Source organism: Gadus macrocephalus, chromosome 6 (assembly GCF_031168955.1).
Source record: "Gadus macrocephalus chromosome 6, ASM3116895v1".
NCBI lineage: Eukaryota > Metazoa > Chordata > Actinopteri > Gadiformes > Gadidae > Gadus > Gadus macrocephalus.
Window position 1 is genome coordinate 1,115,795 of NC_082387.1, and position 21,216 is coordinate 1,137,010.

General features: G+C 40.5%; 3 protein-coding genes across 4 annotated transcripts in view; all 3 read right to left on the bottom strand.

The window, feature by feature from the left end:
* The window catches only part of skap2 (src kinase associated phosphoprotein 2), a 362,220-nt gene that overhangs the window by 280,448 nt on the left and 60,556 nt on the right, over positions 1-21,216 (bottom strand). The gene's annotated exons all lie outside the window — the stretch shown is intronic.
* Positions 14,706-17,185, bottom strand: LOC132459164 (uncharacterized). Its single transcript, XM_060053557.1, has 5 exons — positions 16,475-17,185; positions 16,064-16,155; positions 15,776-15,893; positions 15,233-15,337; positions 14,706-15,020 (listed from the first exon to the last, which is right to left on the bottom strand). Exons 1-5 carry the CDS (start codon positions 16,647-16,649, stop codon positions 14,797-14,799), a joined length of 714 nt encoding a protein of 237 aa, XP_059909540.1. The 5' UTR covers positions 16,650-17,185; the 3' UTR covers positions 14,706-14,796.
* Positions 17,198-20,659, bottom strand: LOC132459163 (uncharacterized). Of its 2 annotated transcripts, XM_060053554.1 has the most exons (7): positions 19,308-20,659; positions 18,892-18,981; positions 18,431-18,808; positions 18,206-18,304; positions 17,855-18,087; positions 17,545-17,723; positions 17,198-17,470 (listed from the first exon to the last, which is right to left on the bottom strand). In XM_060053554.1, exons 1-7 carry the CDS (start codon positions 19,324-19,326, stop codon positions 17,281-17,283), a joined length of 1,188 nt encoding a protein of 395 aa, XP_059909537.1. In that variant the 5' UTR covers positions 19,327-20,659; the 3' UTR covers positions 17,198-17,280. The 2 variants fall into 2 exon arrangements, with proteins under 2 accessions (XP_059909537.1, XP_059909538.1); XM_060053555.1 differs by having other exon boundaries at positions 17,198-17,723.

Below are 21,216 nucleotides of genomic sequence, written 5' to 3' on the forward strand. Positions count from 1 at the left end.
ATTAAATAATCTCTGATATAAATAACAATAATCGGGTTAAATAACTTCACATGGTGTGTCTGGTGTGTTTCCAGCATTCGTAGTGTTGATCAGCAGAGATATAGTCCGCCAAGACGTTGAGGTTGCTTAGCATCCAGAGACTCTGTCCATGCAAGTGAACGGAGCGTTCCCTCTTCGTCATAACTATCAAACCAAACATCCTTCACATTCACCGAGCGAACATTATGAAAGTAAAATGCACATTTCTCGCTAAAAATGTTTCCATAAACGCATTTAATAGCGTAACTATGTTACTATTTCCACCCAGAATAAAGAAAGATGTCGGCCGTATGCTTCTGTCCAAGCTCAATACTCTCTGCCAGTGACGTCGGGTCAAGCTCCACGCTGATTGGCTATCGCGGCTAAGCGCCACGCGTTGGAGTGTTGAAAGTTCAGATTTCTGAACTCCGGGCGTTGGTGCGTTGGGCGCGTTACTGCGTTTACGTGCGTAATTACGTGCGTCTGCCGCGCATAACGCCCCTAACGCGACGCTTCAACGCATGTAACGCGTCTACGCGCCTATACCAATGGTTCCCTATGCAAAAATGCCGAGTTTGGACGCCCCTAACGTGAGTAACGCGTTTGGTGTGGCCACACCACAATGGTTCCCTATGCAAAAATGCCGATTTTCAACGCCCCTACCGCGAGCAACGCGGTTGGTGTGGCCGTACCTTAAAAACCACGCGGCAAAGGAGCTGCCGTAAATTGTGTTGTTTTTGTCGTAAACTAGGGTCCGATGGTTAAAAAATAGACAGATATTCCAAGGTATCCTTAAAAGGCAGCTTGGATGTTTTTATTTTGTGCAGTTTAGACTTCTTCTATAACCTATTTTTGAAAGCAAAACACCAAGCTCATTGATTTAACGAGGCAGGGTTATTTGAAACAATTTATTGAATAAATATTTGTGAGAGGTCATTCCTTCTCCTGAGTTTGCTTCCTATTTATGTCTAGTGTACAACCCTACTGTCCACAAGCATCACGTAGCCATCCAACCTGCATATCTGAGAATCAGGCCTCTCTTTAATAATGACCAAACGTTATGAGAGAAATACACATTAACTTTTGTCTCATAAGCGGCGTGGTGCCGGCTCCTTTTGACCTTTTGACCCCTGACTTCTGGGGGAATAGCTGCATCAATTCATTAGTCAATCAGAAGCATGTAAATATCTTCCCAGTGGCATAAGAGGGCGAAAAATGTGTTCTTTAACATCTACGCTTCCAGGCGATTGCAACGGTGCCACACATGAGCATATTTGAACATGTTTAATGGTAGTAATTAGCTGTCGAAATTGGAGGCCTTAATCAATAATGAGCAGCTATTGATTTGCTTCCCGATAGAAATTTGTGACAAATTACATGTTATTTAGCATCTACACGTTGAGCTGAGTCCAATGACACCCAGCATGACACTCTAGCAAATGGTAACATGTATTTTACATGGTACACCTAGGTCTAGGACATGATCTCGGTGTAGCAAGAGGGCGAGCTTGATCTCATTGGACTCAGCTTAATGTATAGATGCTAAATAACATGTAATTTGTCAAAAATCTCCATCGGGAAGCAAATCTATAGCTGGTCATTATTGATAAAGGCCTCGAAAATCGACAGCTAATTACTACCCCGAAACATATTCAAATATGATCATGTGTGGCACTGTTGCAATCGCCTCGAAACATAGATGTCAAAGGACACCTTGTTTGCCCCGTTACGCCCGCGGGAAGATATTTTCATACTTCTAATGGATTGATTCATATTTTAAGGAGACTTTAAGATGAAGCAGCAGAAGTGTTGAGACGAAAGATGATATCAAGACATTTATAGAATATTCCCATTCACATTATGATTCTTCGTCATAACATCCGACCAAACATCCTTTACATTCACCGAGCGAAGATTATGAAAGTCCAGGCCCCCCCTCGGCCCTTCCTGAACTCGGGGTCCGACTGGGCCAAGTTTCGGGCAGGATGGAAGGACCCCCCCTTCCTGCCCTCGGGGTCCGACCGGGCCAAGTTTCGGTGCGGGGGTCCCAGTTAGGCCCTAGAATAAGGTATTAAAATTTCAGGGCGGTAGGACCTTCCTATCTCAAAAAATGTTTTTCCACCACATTCTGAACCATTAGGTCTTGCAGGCAACACTTCTGAGGGGCTTTGTCCAAATGACAGTCCATTTGGGAAAACTTTTTTTCTAGAAGTCCAAATCTCGGATATGTCGTTCTCGGGGCCCCGGGAAATGTGTGTAAACATTTTAGCAGCCCTAGCTATCTCGAAAAGGCCGGAAAAGGGCCGTGACCTCCAACAGTACAGTAAATGTACATAAGACAGAGGTTAGTTTAGTCCTCATTTTTTGTGGGATGGAGGTGTACATTTGTGGCTTTAGGTGTGTAGACACAGCTGGCCTGTGGCCACGTTTTTGAAGTCTGGGGTCAAAAGGTCAAAAGGAGCCGGCACCACGCCGCTTATGAGATAACAAAAAGTTAATGTGTATTTCTCTAATAACTTTTTGTCATTATTAAAGAGAGGGCTGATTCTCAGATATGTATGTTGGATGGCTAGGGTGTAGGTCTGGGAAGAACTTCAGGCCAAAATCTTGCAAGCGAGCCGCTGGGTGAGGTGCAAAGAGATGGAGCACTTGCTGAGTCATTTCCTGTAGGGCTGGAGCCACAGGTTGAAGCGTATGCGTCCTTTCAGACCCCCTGATATATAAGAGACCCCAAGGTAGAGCTTACTTAAATGTTGTCGACTCAGTCACCTATTGCATCACTTCCTTTAGGGCTTCAGCCTCCTAATTGATCATTGTAGTAGGCTATAATTGAATGCCCTCTTTCATTGGTTTGCATTGGTTTACATTTCGTTCTTTGGAGCACGGTTATTTTTATTTATTTTCAGTTTTTGAGGAGGTGCTTCAACAATGCTAATTTTTCTGCAATAATCCAGAATCCAATGGAAAAACCTGTTGTTTTTTTGTCAAGGGAATCAAGGGAATCACGTCCGGGTTGGCCAACATACGTCATCCCTCCAACACTCTATACTAAAAACTAGAGCTGTCAGTTAAAAGCGTTATTAACGGCGTTAACGCAAACCAAATTTAACGGCGTTAAATTTTTTATCGCGCGATTAACGTAATTATTTTATTTAAAAAAATAAATTAAAAAAATTCTTTGGCTCAAAACAAAGAAGCAGTAGCCTGACTGCTATGTTCAAATGACATTTGTTCAAAGCAGTCGTTTAATTGCACTATAGGCTCTTTTTTTGTATCGTCCTGTTTTGATCAGTATATGCCAATGTTGTTATCAATAAAAAATCATTTGCACAAGGCAAGCCGATGCACTTCACCATGTTGATAAGATAATTAAAATGAGAAGAATTATGGGACAAAAAAATCAAGGGATATTTAGCACAGAAAAAGAATTTGCGATTAATCGCGATTAATCGTAAGTTAACTATGACATTAATGCGATTGATCACGATTAAATATTTTAATCGCTTGACAGCTCTACTAAAAACACATGTTAAAACAACCCGTGAAGCTTGCAACCCTGCATCACCGTCACATTCGCCGTACTGACAGCGATGGAAGTTTACAAATCATTATAATTGTATATAACAAGGAATTTATGTATTATATAAACGTATGCTTTAGTCAGGCGCCTCCAAAGCGCTGCGCGCGGATACTGTAGGTATAACACGCTATTTGACGTTGATTTGCGACCTAATCCAGTGTTCACGAAAACGTACACTGTCAACGTATGGTTGTGACTGGGTTGTCACGATAGAAGAGTTCAAGAGCTTTCCAAAAATGTTAATCCCATGTTTGTATCACATTGTGCTGCTTTTCTGTAAGCCTTCAAAAGAGCCTCAGGTTCAAGGTTCCAATGGCATTCCTGAGGGGCAGGAACCACCCAGAATGTTCACAGTGGCATATCTGTACAATGCAGATCAGGACCTTTCCAACAATGTCTTCATTGTTATCATACGACAAAGTTTCATTTTCATCTTGCTCCATGTCAAGGCTCTTCATTGTGTAGTTTCTCACAGCCTATATAGAGCCAAGCTGATAAGATCACTGGAACATATTTTAAGGGATAGGCCTATTTAGTGGCAAATGGGTTCAACATATTGATGTTGACCTTATCCTTAGTCATGCTTTTCAATTTTGGACCAGTTTGGATTCCAAAAACTCTTGGATTCCAAAAATGTACCAAGATATTAACTTTTAAAAGATAGTAGTCCTGTGCCAGACACAGTAGGCCTACTTTCACTGGACAATGAATGGTTTATATTTTACCAGTCCATCACAAATATGGATCTGTCTCTTTATATTTCATTTCTTGAGTAAATATTGTTGTATTTGAATAACTAAGCTCTTTCTGGTAAATCCTTATAAAATAAATACAAAAAATACAATATATGGCAAATATTAGCTTAAGAGAGAAGGCTGATGGTGTACGTTTTGGAGGCTTAAGTAAAAAAGGAGAAAATTAACAATTTCACTTTTTATTTTCAAGAAGACAGACAAAAACATTACATCATGAGGGAGGCAATTTAAATACACTGCAGAATCTAGTTTGATTGTTACCTGAAGTGATGGCATGGAAAATAACTTCGGTATTGTCATTTTTATGACACACTTTTTTTTCCCACTTACCTCGAGGATGTAGGATTAGGGGTTATGAAGCATCACCATGCGAGTGTTAATTGCCTACGAACGAGATTCAACCAATAGAAAAAGTGATGGAGGGAGTCCCGGAACCGCTTTATTTTTTAAATTTTAGTCACTGTCGTCTGTGCTCTCGTACAGGTCATCGTGTTGCTCTTGGATGTCTTCTTCTGGGACATCTTGAAGCAGGGAATTAGCATCTGGTCCCAAAGCCTGACGGTACCTTGCACACACAGCTTGGAGTTTTTCCTCCAGATCTAAAAGCCTTTTTCGAAGAAGACAAATCATTCCCCGATGGCCTTCTTCACTTACATTTCCTAGAAGGAAGAAAAAGTAGGCAGGAGAAAGTTGTAACTCAATTGTGCTTTACATACACTTTTGGAACACTAATTAGCATATACAATATAATGTTAAAACAAACAGATCGTACCTCTGCTTTCACCAGAAGACATTTCTGTTGTCATTTTCCTGATGCTCCCAGCCAGCTGGTTCAGGTAGGCGCAGTGGTTTCTCATCTCTCTGACAAGGATGACTTTTTCTTCTTGGACACGCATTTTGGCCATGCATGCATCGAATATCCTCTTTTTCTTAGCGATATTGCTTATTCCGGAAATCAGTTAAATAACATCCCTCTAACAATTCTCGTAGGTACATTTCAAGGGCAGGAATACCTTCAGTAACTAAAACACAAGTCATTTATTCTAATCTGAGAAACAGTGAAAATAAATTATATTTAGAAATGAAAGCATAGGTTTCTTACTCACCTCTTATACCTTCATTAGCTGAAAATATTTTAAAATGCTTGTGCTATTGAGCTCCTGCGTCACGTGACTTTTGGTTGTCGGACGCCATTTTGGCAGTAAACATGACGACCAGCGCCAGCAGCCTTCAAGAGTTCCTACCAAGCGAGTATACGTGCCATTTTAGTTTAGATGAAATTCGTTTTTATACTGGAAAATTACATAGATTAAATATAAGTGACCCATATAACGCTCCTGGGGTGCTTTTCAAGAGCATAACATCCAACGAAGATTATTTACCTGACTTGCGCTACGCTGACATCCACAGCTATCTGGTAAATTTCCCCTCAGTCTACACTGGGGACTCCCTCAGAGCTTACAAAGGCTTGGATGCTTATAAATGGTGTAAGTCCGGCTTTGTAACTCAACTTCGACTGTGGAGTCTTGCATCCAAAGACTTCGGTATCATCACTGCAAGGGTAAGTATTAAATTATACCAGTTTGATAGACAGTGTCACGTTAGCATTGTTTGTTTATTAGCTTGACTAGGTACGGCAGTGTCACGTTAGCATGTTTGTTTATTATCTTGGGTAGCTACTGCAGTGCATCTGTAACTTGCTAGTTTGTGTTTTTGAACGTACCCAACCTAAGTGGCTGTCATTTTCAACCTTAATTTATATTTTTTGAATTTCATACATAGGTTAATCACTCCCAACGGCTGAATGACAGTCAACTGAAGCCATGGGTGGTGGTGAGGAACGACGGTGTAGTGATGGGAGCCCACTGTAACTGCACAGCAGGACTTGGGGAGAGTTGTTCTCATGTGTCAGCTGTGCTCTTCAGACTGTGGGAAAAAAACAATGCAAGGCATGAGGAGATCAGCTGCACGTCCAAAAAATGCAAGTGGACCTCTCCCAGTGAGGATGCTGGGAAGAATGTGGAGTACCAACAGGGAAAGGACATCATATTCAACAGTAGTCAACAAAATAAAAAGGGGAATTCCACCAAGGGTACATCTGCGCCCCCATCTTTCCCACCCCTGACTGCTGCTGAGCAAGCGCAGTGCTACCAAAACCTCTCTCAGTGCCGGACTCAAGATGGGAAGTCCTGCAGACCTGCTGTTCTGTCAGTTGTTCCCGGGTATGCCACAACCTATGTACCAAAGGCTGTCAAGCTTGATTTACCTGAACCCCTTACCAGTTTGTACGACAAGAAGGCAAGAGACCTGAGCCTGGCTGAATTACAAGAGCGTGCAGAAGGAATATTTGATGACTTGACTGTCACTGAACAACAGGTAGAGAACATATTCTTTTTACTATTGACTGAAATCTAAGATCTACCATGTTATGTGCACATGTGCTGTGTGTGCTGCTAATTTGCAATGTAAATGAGTAACTGAGTAACTGGATTGGCATGTTTTCTTCAGAGTGATATTGTAGAGGAGGAGACGCAAGCCCAGTCCAAGTCCAGAATTTGGTTTGATCAGAGGAGTGGTAGGGTGACAGGATCTACCTTCAGAGCAGCAACAAGAACAGACCCCAGAAAGCCAGCAGTGTCTCTCATAAGACAGATATGTGACCCAAAGTCCCATGTTTTCAGCAGTGAGGCTACCAGGTATTCATGAGCATAGAGAAGTTGTGAGGTGAATGAACAGAGAGGGTAAATGCAGTAAGTACTAGGCTATTCTTTAAAAAAAAAAGAGCAGAAGGGTAAACCAAGTACAGCAGTAAACATTTTGTTAAGGGCAGGAACGTAGTAATGTGGGGGGCATTACTATTGTCCAAACCTAATATTTACATTCTTTCTTCAGTTGGGGATGCAAGAATGAAGAACTAGCCAGAAAATACTACGAAATGCAACATCGTCTATCACACAGAGATGTCCTGATTAGACCAGCCGGATTTAAAATATCAACTCTCCACCCATTTATTGGGGCCTCACCGGATGGGTATGTTTCCTGCAGCTGCTGTGGTACAGGGGTTATAGAAATTAAGTGTCCATTTTCAGCAAAGGACCTTTCTATCAGTGAAGCTGTACAGTCTGTTGGACACTTTTGCCTGGAACAAGATTCCCAAGGAAAAATTAAAGTTAAGCGAGACCATGCATACTTCCACCAAGTCCAGATGCAGCTATTTGTTACGAAATGTGATTACTGTGATTTTATTCTGTGGACGGAAAAAGATGATTCACTCTTTGTGGAACGCATTACATTCGACTCAGAATTGTTCCAAAAAGAACTTGAACTTGCTCGTACCTTCTTTATAAAATGTATAATCCCAGAGTTGTTAGGCAAATGGTTTTCTGCACCAAAACAAGCAACTGCAAACACCAATCCCCAGCAACAGTGGTGCTACTGCCGCGCACCTGCGGCAGGGAACATGCTTGTTTGTGCCTCAGGGTTCTGTGCCGTGGAGAAGTTCCACCAAACCTGCCTTCGGATGAAAAGGGTACCGAAACAGTGGGTGTGTCCAAGCTGTAGGAAACTAATCAATGCCCAAAAAAAAAAACTTAATTACTTAGTCTTACTTAATTACACAATGTGTGAATATGAACTAGCTGATGCAATGTAAATATTTATTTGGTTAATAAAAACTGTTAAGCCAATGTTGTTCTCTTCTGTGTCTGACTGTCTGTAGTAGTATCTGTAGCGATCATAAAACATGGATAGATCATTCAAATCTAGTGAGTGAGAAAAGTAGTCACAACAAACAAGTGAGAAGCAATCAAAAAGGTATATTTTCTGTTGGCACACAAATTCATCACTCAAAGGGCACCACAGAATCTGGTACATTTGTTAGTCCACAACATACACTCACAATTTTTTCAAGATAAGTAACATCATTTTCTGTCTCTATATCTGTGAAAGTTATTGGCACAGTGTTTTGTAAGATAGTATATTTCTGACGAAGTACTCCTATGACTCTTTCAATGTGAATTCTTAAAGAGGCTAGAGATCTTGTATTCTCTATGTCAACAGGATCTAACTGTACTTTCCCACGAGTAAATGCTGGAATTATTAATTCAGCCTGACACCTTTCACCAGACTCCTTCACCAGAAACCCCCTGTCTGCCAAAACAACATCTCCTGGGAGAATATTGGGTAAAAAATTACTGTGTTCTGTAATGAACTTATCACTGGTGCGACGTCCCCATCCAGTAGAAATGAAAGAAATTGTACCTTGAGGGCAAATGGCAATTAAATATTTCATGGTGTGATGTGATTTGTATTTTGAGTAACACTGTGCACTGGGTCGCAATCTACTTGGTTTCTCTAGAAATATTTCAAAACAATCTATGATACAAACAGTCTTCTCGTAGCCGCCATTTCTAAATACATATGGAAGAGATGTTCTTAGAGATTCTCTTTCAGGCCACACCACTAGACTTGGCACCAGTCTACAATAAATCTAATTAACACAGTGTTTGAAGTGTCTGGAGACAGTAGTTGGGTCAATGCCAAAATAAAAACCTAAAAAGTCAAATGTCAAGTTCATTCGCATCTTCATCAAAGTCAACATGTATTGTTGAAAACATGTTATCGATGCCTTAAGTTTGAGAAATGGAGTCAAAGATTGAAAGATGGTCATCAGACATGTATAGGTTGCTAACCCAGTGAGGACATTCACCTTTTTATCATCATTTTGCAAACTTATCTCTGTCAGGGTCTTCCTACTTATTTTGTCCCTTAACAACATATTTTCAGTTCTTAGAGCTTGGCATTCTAGCTCAAGAGACTCGATGCGCTTACTACAGGTTTCAGAGGTGCATGGTGGTGTTGCTGGATCAGGCTGGACAGGATCTTCATCACCTGAGTCTTCCAAAGGATCTGTGATGGGGGGCTCTATGACTTGGTCTTCTGTGATGGAGGGCTCTGTGGTTTGGTCTTCTGTTGCTGCATTGTTTTGGGGACAATCAGTTGATGCCCTGATGAAAACACAGAAGCAGCAAATGAAGTTATCATGCATACAATACTGATGACAATGACATGTTTACACGTTTACAGTTTGGGATGTTTCATGGAAATCACATGACATTATCCTTCATTATATGACTGGTGTGATGTTTTTGTTTATAACCATATCATGGCAGTTACCTATTTGAACACCGATCACAAGTAGACCCAACACGAAAATAATCAATCAGACGGGGGCTTGATCTAACAACTAGTTTTACCCACCTTAGACGGGTGGCTTCTGCACATAGCTTTGCCTGCTCTATTTTCTGCAATTTCGCCTTCTGCCTCCTGTTGAACACCTCCAGTCTAGCTTTCCGTCTCCTCTTCTCTGGAGACGGAAGATAGCTAAAAAGCGATGGCACAAAGTCCGGACTTAGGCCGCGTTCACACTAGACTTCTTTTTTTAGAAAAAAGCGCCGCCTTCTGCGTCTTTTTTTACATGCAACTCTATGGGAAAAAGCAAAACGGCGGACGCCTTTTCAGAAAGGCGCCGCCTTTTATAAACTTCTAAAAAAGCGCAACCTCCGACGCCTTTTTGAGTTCAATTTTCTCAACTTTTCAGAAAGGCGCCGGGTGACGTCAAGCGCCTTTTTGACAGCTGACCAATCAGGACGAGGAGAGTAGGTACACGCGTACCTTCCCTAGTAACATTCTATCTTAGTTACCGGTGCCCTCTAAAAAAGACCAAGATGGAGATGGTACCAGTAGAGACACTCGTAATTGCTGTGGCTCATTATACTGAATTGTATGATTTGAGTCATAAGAGGTACTCAAACATCCACCACAAGGAGTCAATCTGGGAACAGATCGGCAGGACTTTGGGTTTTTCTGGTAAGTACACGTGAACTCTCATTCAACTGACGTTACTTTGTATTCATCGATATCGTAACCCAACCTATTAATTGATATCGTAATCCGCCCCAGTTATTAAAAGTGACAACCCATTATAAACCTTTATAGATCGAAAAATATTTAATCAATCAATCTTACATATTTTAGTAATGGTGGGTGTCTAGATTACGACTGGTTACGACTGGTAACTTGTTTGGAATTTCAACTGAACTTTTTTGAAAACCGTGTGTTCCGTTATTTCCCGTTGTGTTAGAATAACGATAGATAGCCACAATATAGGTATAACGAGTGTAGACTTATGCCAGGTTCATTTTTATCATAGCAAATGCATGCAGCAGAAAGTGGAAATACTTGAGGGACAAGTACAAGAAGGAGAAGAGAGAGGAGCAGGAGAAGTCCAGGAGTGGAGCCGAGGGTGGAGTCACGAGGAAATGGAAGTACCTCCATATACTGGAGTTCCTAGAGCCTTATAATCAGGACAGGGAGACCACCTCTAACTACCATCCGCAGACGGCAACAGTTATCCTAAATAATATTTGTTCAGAGGCAGGACAGGTAATTAAGTAGGCGATTATTAGGAATGTGTATACAGAAAAGCAGTGTGTATGGGGTTAATTCATGTATAAACCTGGAACATGCTAATACTTCTAATAATGTTCTAATAAGTGCTGTGTTGGGTTTTATTTAAATTTTTACTACAGGATCAAGCTGAGGAAAGCCTTGACCTAGAGGATAGCCTGATGCTTTACGAAGAGACCCCTGAAGCAACCCCTGAAGCAAACCCTGAAGCTGAAGTGACCCCCGATAACCCGCCTCCCTCACCAACTTGCGCACCTTACCGGGACCCTTCACCGAGGACCACGTCTATTGGCAGGGGGAAGAGGAAGGCACCACAAGATATGACCGCATACCAGGCCCAAATTCTTCAAAGAATTGACCAAACTAAATACACAGAGACACAACATTACCTCCTCAGTCTGGCACCCGCAATTGACCGGTTAGACCCGCGAAAACAAGCCCTCGCAAAGCTTCGGATTCAACAAGCCTTGTATGACATTGAATTTGGAGAATAGTGTATACTATTCTCCAGATTCAATGTCATATAAGGCTTGTATAGTATAAAAATAGTGTTATATAAAATAGTATAAATATAGTTTATATAGTAGTAGTAGTAGTAGTATATATATATTGTATAGTATAAAATAGAGTAATATAAAATGGTATAAATATAGTTTATATAGTAGTAGTAGTAGTATATATATATATTGTATAGTATAAAATAGAGTAATATAAAACTAGAGTAATATATGTAGCATATAACTAGAGTAAAATATTTGTATATATTTACATCATTATTGTATTTGTTATTGTTATGATTATTGATGAAAATAAACCTATAATTATATTTACTTTACCTGCAGTCATTAATCACATTGTTGACATTGCCTTGACACGTTGCTTAATTTGTTCTTTAAATGACAACTCACAAGACCACACCTCAACTGATTTAGTTTTTAAAAGTTTACTGAAGGGCATGTGGGATGTGCAGGGGGCGGTTCTGCCAGGGGACTTGACCAGCTTCAGATGAAAAATAAGTTGTGAAGTTGGTCCTCACAGTAATGGCCTCGTTGCTGGCGTTGTTGCTGCCAACCCTGCCAACAGGGCTCCAGACTAACTTTTTCACAGGTAACACTGGTGCCACCTAGCTTTTCATTTAGTAGCACCAAAACAAATAAGGTAGCACCATTTATTTTTTTTGTGAACGGGAGTTCCTCTTTAGCGATGTTGTAGGCGGTGTTAAACTTGATGATTATTTCTTCATTCTCCGCCGAGCGAATGGTCTCATCTATCCTATCAAATGAGGTGGGGAGGGGCTGGGAGCTTCGTGTGATGCAGCGGTCCCTGCACGTATTGTGCTTTTGGCTTTCGTTGTGTAATTTCAATGACTGAACTTTGAATTGTGAAGATCCATTTATAAAATGTGTCCTGCCTGCAACGGACGGGCCACATGTCCTGCAGTACACACACACCATGGCTTGTCCCCCATATCGTAACCACGGGAACTGCACCAGCCATTGTTGTTGAAAACTGTCTTCTTTTTCTCCCCACTGCCCCCCGCCTTTTTCGCCAACCTCTCACTGTCGCTTCCTCTGCTAACCCTTCTCCACCACCAACAGTAGGGGTGCAATGGATCACAAAACTCACGGTTCGGATCGTGTCACGGTTTTTGAATCACGGGTCGGATCATTTTCGGATCAACAACAGCAAAAAAGATAACGAGACAAATGTGACTTTAAATAAAATCTTAAAATGTGTAAAAACAAAATAAAGTGAAAAATTTGGTAATAATCCTGCTTCCTTCAAGCATAGTCAATATTAAAAAAAAATGCAATCTGAGGCATTATTCCTTCTTCTTTTTAACATGGATAGTAAATAATCCCTAACCCTGGATTTACAACTTTAAATTCAGGATGTCTGCATTGCCTTGGGAGAGTTTAGAGTCTACACTCTCCCAAGACAATGCAGACATCCTCATCTTCTTTTTTTTTCATCAAGTATGGTAGCGAAATACAGTTTCTGTCGTGTTTTGTTTGGCATTTTGTAAATCCATTGATTTCGGTTGGAAGACTCATTGCTCATTGCAAGGGTAATTTCGCTCGGTTCTAGCCCTACTGTTCATATGGAGAACCGAGCAAAAAGACTACAACCAAACATAAATATGACCGCTTCCGGTTCCGGTTTCCGGTTAAAAAACAACTTATTTTTTTATCAGCCGATCTGCGGATCACTTGCGTCCCGAACCATGAGGGTTGCACCGTACGGATCACGGGAAATCCGTAAACCGTTGCACCACTAAACAACAGCCTCATTTGTTTCCTCTGGCACATTTCTTTTCTTAAAATAATCGACTATCGACCGCTTCGTATTGTATCTGCTTTGTTTACTTTTTTGTGCGTGCTGCGTGCGCAGCGCGCAGCAAGACTGTGCACGTGTAGTGTGCAGACCATAGACTGTAAAAGGTGCAGACAGACAGGCAGGCAGAGACAGGGAGCGAGAGAGAGTAGTGGACTCGCTGGAATGAGCCAGAAAGTAAGATTTTATTATCAACCACAACCGCGGGAGTGGGGAGAGAAATAAAAAAAAATAAAAAACGATATATATATTTTTTTCAATCGTCCTCCTGCAAGTAGCACCGGAGCATATGCGACCTAATAGGTCGCACTCTGGAGCCCTGCCTGCCAATACTTCTCATTCCAGCAGATGGTTCTGCTGGACCAGTCAGTGCCTCTGTAGCACCCCCCCATCGCAGAAAGTTGTGTAGTATACACGTTGCCTTGACAACTGACTCTGCTACCTGTGGTGACACACCAAGCACCCTCCGGTATATCCTCCATTGGGCCGCAAGGATGCCGAAGGTACACTCCACCATTCTCCTGGCGTGAGAGAGGCGGTAATTAAAAACACGCTTTTCCCCGTGAGTGTGCCCAGGGTAGGGGCGAAGGAGATTTCTCCGCAAGGGGAATGCCTCGTCCGCCAGGAAAACATGAGGAATGGGCCCCAAGTTCTCTGCTCCAGGTAGGGGGGCATCCCCAGGGAGGTTGAGGGTCACCTGCCGCAGGGCAGACCCAAAGGCAGAGGCAGCTAATGTTCCTCCATCACTATTTTTGCCATAGGCTCCAATGTCGACCACCCTAAAACGATAGTGGGCATCGACTACCGCCAACAGTACAATGGAGAATGACTTCTTGTAATTTTAAATAAAGGGAGCCGCTTAATGGAGGTGCCTCAATGACAACATGCTTCCCATCCATTGCCCCTACGCAATTGGGAAATGCCCACATTCTTGCAAAATCCTCTGCAATCTTCCTCCACTCAGCCTCTGTAGGAAAGGCCAGGAACTCCCCAGACAGGCAGTCCCAAATGGCCTCGCACACACTCCTGACTATTCCAGCCACAGTGCTTATTCCTACCCTAAAGTGGAAAGCAATGGACCGGTAAGAGTTCCCTGTTGCCAAATACCTAGGAAAAAATACACACACAAAAAAGATTGTTGTTAAAATGTGTTACAAAACACACTCACTCAGAGCCAATGATGTACTTTACCCCCTCCTTAACCTGGTGTCTCTCTCTCTAACACACAGACACACACACCTACTGTACCCTCTCCTGGTGTCACTATATCTTATTTATTTATGTGTTTATTTGAAAAGGGACAGTGTACATTGATAAACATTTCCAAGAAAATGTAAATGCACGACAGACAGCTCTCTCTCTCTCTCTCTCTCTCTCTCTCTCTCTCTCTCTCTCTCTCTCTCTCTCTCTCTCTCTCTCTCTCTCTCTCTCTCTCTCTCTCTCTCTCTCTCTCTCTCTCTCTCTCTCTCTCTCTCTCTCTCTCTCACGTTAGTTAATGTTACTCACCTCAAACAAATCGTTTTTCGGCACGTGACCAGCAACTATGACGACAGGCGCAGGAACTCAATAGAAACTATGTTGACTCCATATTTAAATTAAATTAACACTGTAAATACTTGAATGCACACACACATAATAGCCTTAAAACATAAATTCCTTCATACCACTGCTGTGCATCTCCCATGGCCAGATCAGACTGTCTTCCTCATCATTTCCCCCCAACAATGACAGCTTTCCTTCCACCTTCTCCTCAACAATGCGCTCCTCCTCTGGCACCTGCTGATTATAAAGCCAGATTTTTTCGAAGAGTTTTTTCTTCTCTGTCCAGAGTTTTCTTCGCCTTAAATGACGAATTTTGTTGCTGTCTGCAGTTACAGAAACACAGAAAAACATGTTCAACAAACTTGATCAAATTCGGTTTAAGAGAAATATGTGTAACGTAATTATAACGAACATAACACATTTATCATAAAAAAAACAAAAATCTGTTACATTTAATGGGAAGAAAATTAAAACATAATAATTGAGATAAGACAGCTTCTAAACCCAAAAGATATATATAAGAATACAGACATACCGGTCTGATTGTAAAGGTTCGCTTTTTTCTGATGAACCCCAAGAAAGATCTCTTCAATTGATTTTTGAAGCTGGTGCTGGTCATCAGAACCGGTACCTACAGCATCTATAGAAAACATTACAATATAAGTTAACAAAGACAATGTTTTTTAAAAATTAACATTTAGGTTTATCTTTCACCATTTATTTTGTCTTTCACACAGGGACAGACCAAGACCTTAAAAATTAACTCTGGTTCACTACAATCAAGCTAAACCTCTCATGATTATTACTACAACAGAAAATTTGAAAAACTACTGACTTGAGAACAGATGCTGTCCGACCAGGGCCCCCAACATCAGAAAACACCCACCTATAGTCACAGTTCTTTCTGCTGCCCTCTGGTAAGAGGATTTACAGCATCTGGCAATATTTTATTGCAAATTTCCATTCTACCACAAGCTTTTTCATAGCATTTTTTTTATTTTTTTCATGCTTATTTGATACAGTAGTGCTTAAGTCTAAGTCTGAAACTACATAGAAAAATGTTAAGAAAAGACTTTACCAGCCTTCGCCCACTGTCTCACGTCCTCTACCCACTGGTGCACCATGTCCTCAGGGCAGTCAAGGTCACTGCACAAATCACGTAATTTCTGAGACGCAGCCTCAGCCTTTTGCAGTGTCTAAAGTCAAAGAAAGACGACAAAAACAAATGGACTTTTTCAACAACACTCTCACTGTCAACTTTGAAATATCATAAAATGTTACGTGTGATTAAGAGCCCATTCTGGAAATTTGTTGTTTGTTAATATGGTCAGCAAACCAGATCTGGTTCATGTAATTTGGTACATACCTTGACATATCTGCAAGACAAAGCAAGATGTAGTCCATCTTGCTTCCGCTTGTTCCACCCAATGGCATGTATGGTGAGCATGTCATTCCTGGCTTTTTAGCAAAACAAAGCATGCCATGTTACTTGTCTGTGCTTAGCTTGACATAACTCATATTAATGATGAATGTTATGGGCTGTGGCTCAGGTGAAAAATAAATGGTTTGATATTAAAGTCAAAGCAAGAGAAAAATGTGAACCGGGGGATTACAGGAGTTTATGTCAGCACAAGATTAAAGACTGGTTCATTAGAAAAACCTCTAACAGGGTTCTTTTTATCATTGCTTTGTTTTTGTAAAAATAATTAATGACTACAATGAAATTAGCACTTACACAATATATATATATATATATAAAAATACAAACAAAGCTTACCAGATTTGGTCATGTACTTGGTTGTGAGGCCACAACGAGAAAGGTAGCTGTTCACCATTTCAACCTCTTCTCCTGCAGTTGTGCCAGCACCCTCTTGATTTCTGCCACTCCAGATTATCTGTCCAGTTTTAAACACAAACACACGCATTGTCAAAGGTGCTAAAATATAATACATATCGATACAGAATATTAAAAATGGTTTAAACTCTATCTTTCGTTTTTTTTCAGTATCAATACACCAGTATTGACTGCGTTTTTTTCGCCCTCCTCTTAAACAAAGGTTGTCAAATTGCACCACTGTAAAGCCTACTTAGTACCACCTCCAAAAGTAAATTAACTTACATACTATTGTTCTTCACACAATAAACAAGCCTTGTTCCATACTTACAATTCCTGATAATTACAATTCCAGGATCATGACAACAATACCTCACACTTTGTTGAGTGGGCTTTGGCATGCATGACGGAGAGGAATGGTCTCATCTGCAATAAAGGGGTCAGTTCCAGCATGGAGACTGCCAATCTCTCAAGGTAGGGCCAGTACTTGCAGGCAATATCCGTGCAATAGAACTGCCCGCCTGTGGCTGCCTGAAGCTCCTTCTGCAGAAAAATTATTATTCTGCTTTTCCTAATCCAGGTAAACTGATAATAATAAAGGCAGGGCAACAAGCTGCATCAATTCCAACCATCTATTACAATAATTATGAAACTAATAAACTGGATGCCAACATATTACATTTCATCAGCACATATTGCTTTGAAGAGATGCTCCATACTGCTCCAATGGCTTCTTGAAAGGGAAGATACTAGTTTGTGATACTTAAATAGGGACATAATAATTCATAACTCATTCTTATAAAAAAAATTGGTGACACTGTATTATAAGCAACAAAAATTTGACCAACACTTTTCTGTTTGCTCATGATGTCCTCAACAAAACTGTGCACGTCGGCATCTTTCGCAATGAAGGCACCATCAAAATGCGGTTGTTCAGACCTTAATAAAACAAGAAAGAATATTATTTTAAGTAAAAATAATATGTTAATTTCACATAACAAAAAACAACTCACCCTTTAGACTGCCGAAATCGGTAAACCTTTCTGTTGCCATCTGCACACAGCGCCAGCATGTTTGGGGTACATGCTGCGCATGTAAAGTGCTCCACACTTGACATTTTCTCGCACTGGTAGTTACAGAATGTGTTCTCCAAAAAGCTCCTTTGGAAGATGTCTCCATGTATTTTTCCAGTCTGTACATTTTACAATTGATAACGAAAGAAGGAAGGATAGAAGGAAAGAACAGCAGGAAGTGGTAAATTAAAACAACTATAGTTCTATCCTTGTCACTACTTTAGACAACTTTGGTCAAAAACAATCTTACTCTTCCAAAGTGAGAAGTCCTCCCATCCAACATCCGCAAAAAACCCTGTCTCGATAGATTGGGTGCTGTAGTTTTCATCCCTTCAAATGTTGCAAGCAGATCAGCTGCAAACAATGTGTCACTCTTGACAGACGCTGGCCAATACCCACTTTGTATTAAATCCTTTCGGTCAGGTGTCCACTGGGCTGGACATGACTTGCATGCCAACTTCGGCAAGTGTAGATCATACCGACCTTAAAACATTGTTAAAAAAATGTAGAACCGTAGATGCATTATTATTTATTACACAATTAAACATGAAAATATTTAAAAATAAATACATGAACATCAATGAAAAGCAATAGATTATACCATTCATGGTAGCCAAAATGACTGATCTGCCAGCTGACTCCGCGAGGTTTGATGGATCACAGGAGCACAACTCCGGTCTGATAGTAGGCAACAGACGTACTGAAAAAAATATGCTCAATTATCAGTGAGATGGCTGAAAACCAATTAAGGTTGTGATCAAAGGAAATAATGACACAAAAGACAAAAACAAAATGTATAAACTTTTAAATATTACAGAAGTGCTACCTTGACTGACAACTTCATATTTGCCATCTTCATGCACAAGGCAAAGCCCTGGCTCAATGGGCATGAACATTCCATTGACGCAGGACTCACGATTGTGGAGTGCAAGGGACTGATTTTTGGTCACATCACAATCAATGCAGAGCCACTCATTGGGCATGCAGTCTCTGCAACGAATGACTGCTTGAGATGAGCAGTTGCAGCATGTTTTTATGGGAACTTCATTGCATGACAGCAAACTGTTCAAATGATACGGCCTTGCTTTACGCCACTCATCCTGAGCTGCCGATTGACGCAATGACCATGATTCTGACATCGACGGATGGTCCTTTGTCTCAATGTCCGTTGTTAGAATTTCCAACAGTTTCTGCATCTCATTTTCTGAAAAACTTTTTTTCTTTATACATAAAATCCATTTAACTTGTTTTGCTAACTTGCTTAATTAGAGTAAGTTGTCATCCTACCAAGTAACTGTTGAGGGCACCCGGACACTGCATGATCCTCCCCAGCTGACTCAAAAGGGGCAGAGTCCTCACGAACATCCTGAGAAACAACTGAAAGAATGTACAGACAGAAAAGTAGAGATGAGTTTAATTTGTTAAAAATTAAATGTTATTATAGCAACTAAAAAAATTGTCACATTAAATTGCAAAGAAAACAAGTTCTCACAATGAATAATCAACCTATTAACCACTGATGGTGGCTAAAGTCTGGAAGACTTTCATGCCGGAAACAAGACTAATTTAGAAATATTTGTATAGGGTGATGTCTAAATATACTGTTTTCAAAACACAGCCATTAATTTTCCAACAAGTCAGCCTTTAAGAGAGATGATGCAAGTGGGTAATCACAACAAATAATCTTGAAAGACATAAAATACCTGTAGCTGAGGCTTGCATCCGTGTTTCTCCAATTCTGCACCTTTTGGGAATTCGACGACCATCCGAATCCCTCTCCACCCATTCAACTTCACCTTTACTAGATGCTGCTTTGCCCTTTGCATCATTTTTCTGCTTGAGAGAAAGTGATCATTGTATGATGACACTTGGTAATTTAGCCATTTATCAAAAGCCGTATAAAGAAAAACATTTACAAAAACATTGGCATAAACAATATTAATGCAAGATAACTGTCTCAATAAACCCTGACACTCACTTTTTCTCGAGCAAGAAGCATATCAGCAAGGAATATAGCCTGCTCTGCCCTGCCTCTGTCTTGTTGATTAGCCATTTCAACAGCACTAAATAACAAAAGCATAAACAGCTTGATTAGAAAAATAAGAACACAGTGTAGGAGGATTAGGCACAGTCCAGTAAAAGTAAAAGGGCATGTATGTTTGGACAGTGAGTTGGCTTAAGGATAGAATATATATAAGATTGAGAACAAAGTACCAATACTTACTTGGAGACAGTGGCTTCTGGAGTTAGAGACACAGACGGACGGACGGACAGACAGACGGACAGACAGTGATTGGGTGTGTGAGTGAGTGAGTGAGTGAGTGAGTGAGTGATATGCCTGTGTGTTTATGTAGTACAGAAAAGAGTGGCTCTTAAAAGAGCCGTTGTTTTGCTTTAAATAAAGAGATGGATAATGAAGGGCAGGAAAAGACGGGATCTGTAAGACAGAGGAAAATAAAAACACTAATTTATCCTGCAACAGGACCTACAGGATTTATTATGTTAGAAAAGCAGAACTGTTAGAATAAACAAAATAATGTAAAAGGATGCTTGATGGACCTTGTGTTCAACCATCAATGTTTAGTCACATTCATAATGACAGTTGATATCTACTACTAAACCTAGCTGAATTATTGACATGAAATCTATACATTGTTAAGCCAACATGGCCTTAAGTGATAGAAAATCCCCATAGCACAAACATTATTGTTTAGGCTAAATGCAAGCAACCATAAAGCGATTTTTAAAATGGACCTTTTCCGAATGGATTACACCAACATTAAATAATGTGCATTAATGAAGATTTTACCTTTGCAGATAACGATGGATGAGAATAAAGGGGTGCTGTAACGTTAGGGCTGACTATAATTACATTTCATGTGTTTGAACGCATTTCTCCTTCCTTTGAAGTTACCTAATTATCTTTATATGTGCCTTATGTTCCTGTATGGAATAGCCTTATAGATAATGTAAAAATACTGTTTATACTCTGTTAGGCTCATCCACATCATTATATATTATACTTGTTTATCGACCTCCGACAATATATAGAAATGCTTTTAGATACAACTGATGAAAAAATAAAATAGTAATAGTAATAATAACACTAACCTTTCAACTAACGTTAGCGATCCAGCAAAAGGCTATAGGGGCTAACTTGTTGAAGCTAACTTCACTGCTCTTATACTAAGACTAACATTAGTTGCTTTATATTTTACATACATTTGACATAAACCGCTACGTAAATATAAATAGCATGACGACATCAATGATAAATCTTATAAAACCCATTTCAAACAAAGAAATTATACAAATTAAAGTTCGGAGGAATCTACGGTAATACTTCAACGCTGCTTGTTGTTTTGTTGACATTGACATTAATGGGCGCCCTCTGTTGGTAGTCATCCATTAAGCAGGTGTACTCTTCAAACTGAGGCCGTTTCTCAATTCCTAGCACGCGTACTACGGACTCGATGACTTGGCAAGTCCATACTTCAAGCACAGACTTGCGAGCACGCGAGTACGTACCTTCAATTGGAACAGCAGCGGACTCGATGACGTCACCACCTCTGCTCGTCCGTAAACTGTGCTACGGCCTCATTTAGTCATATA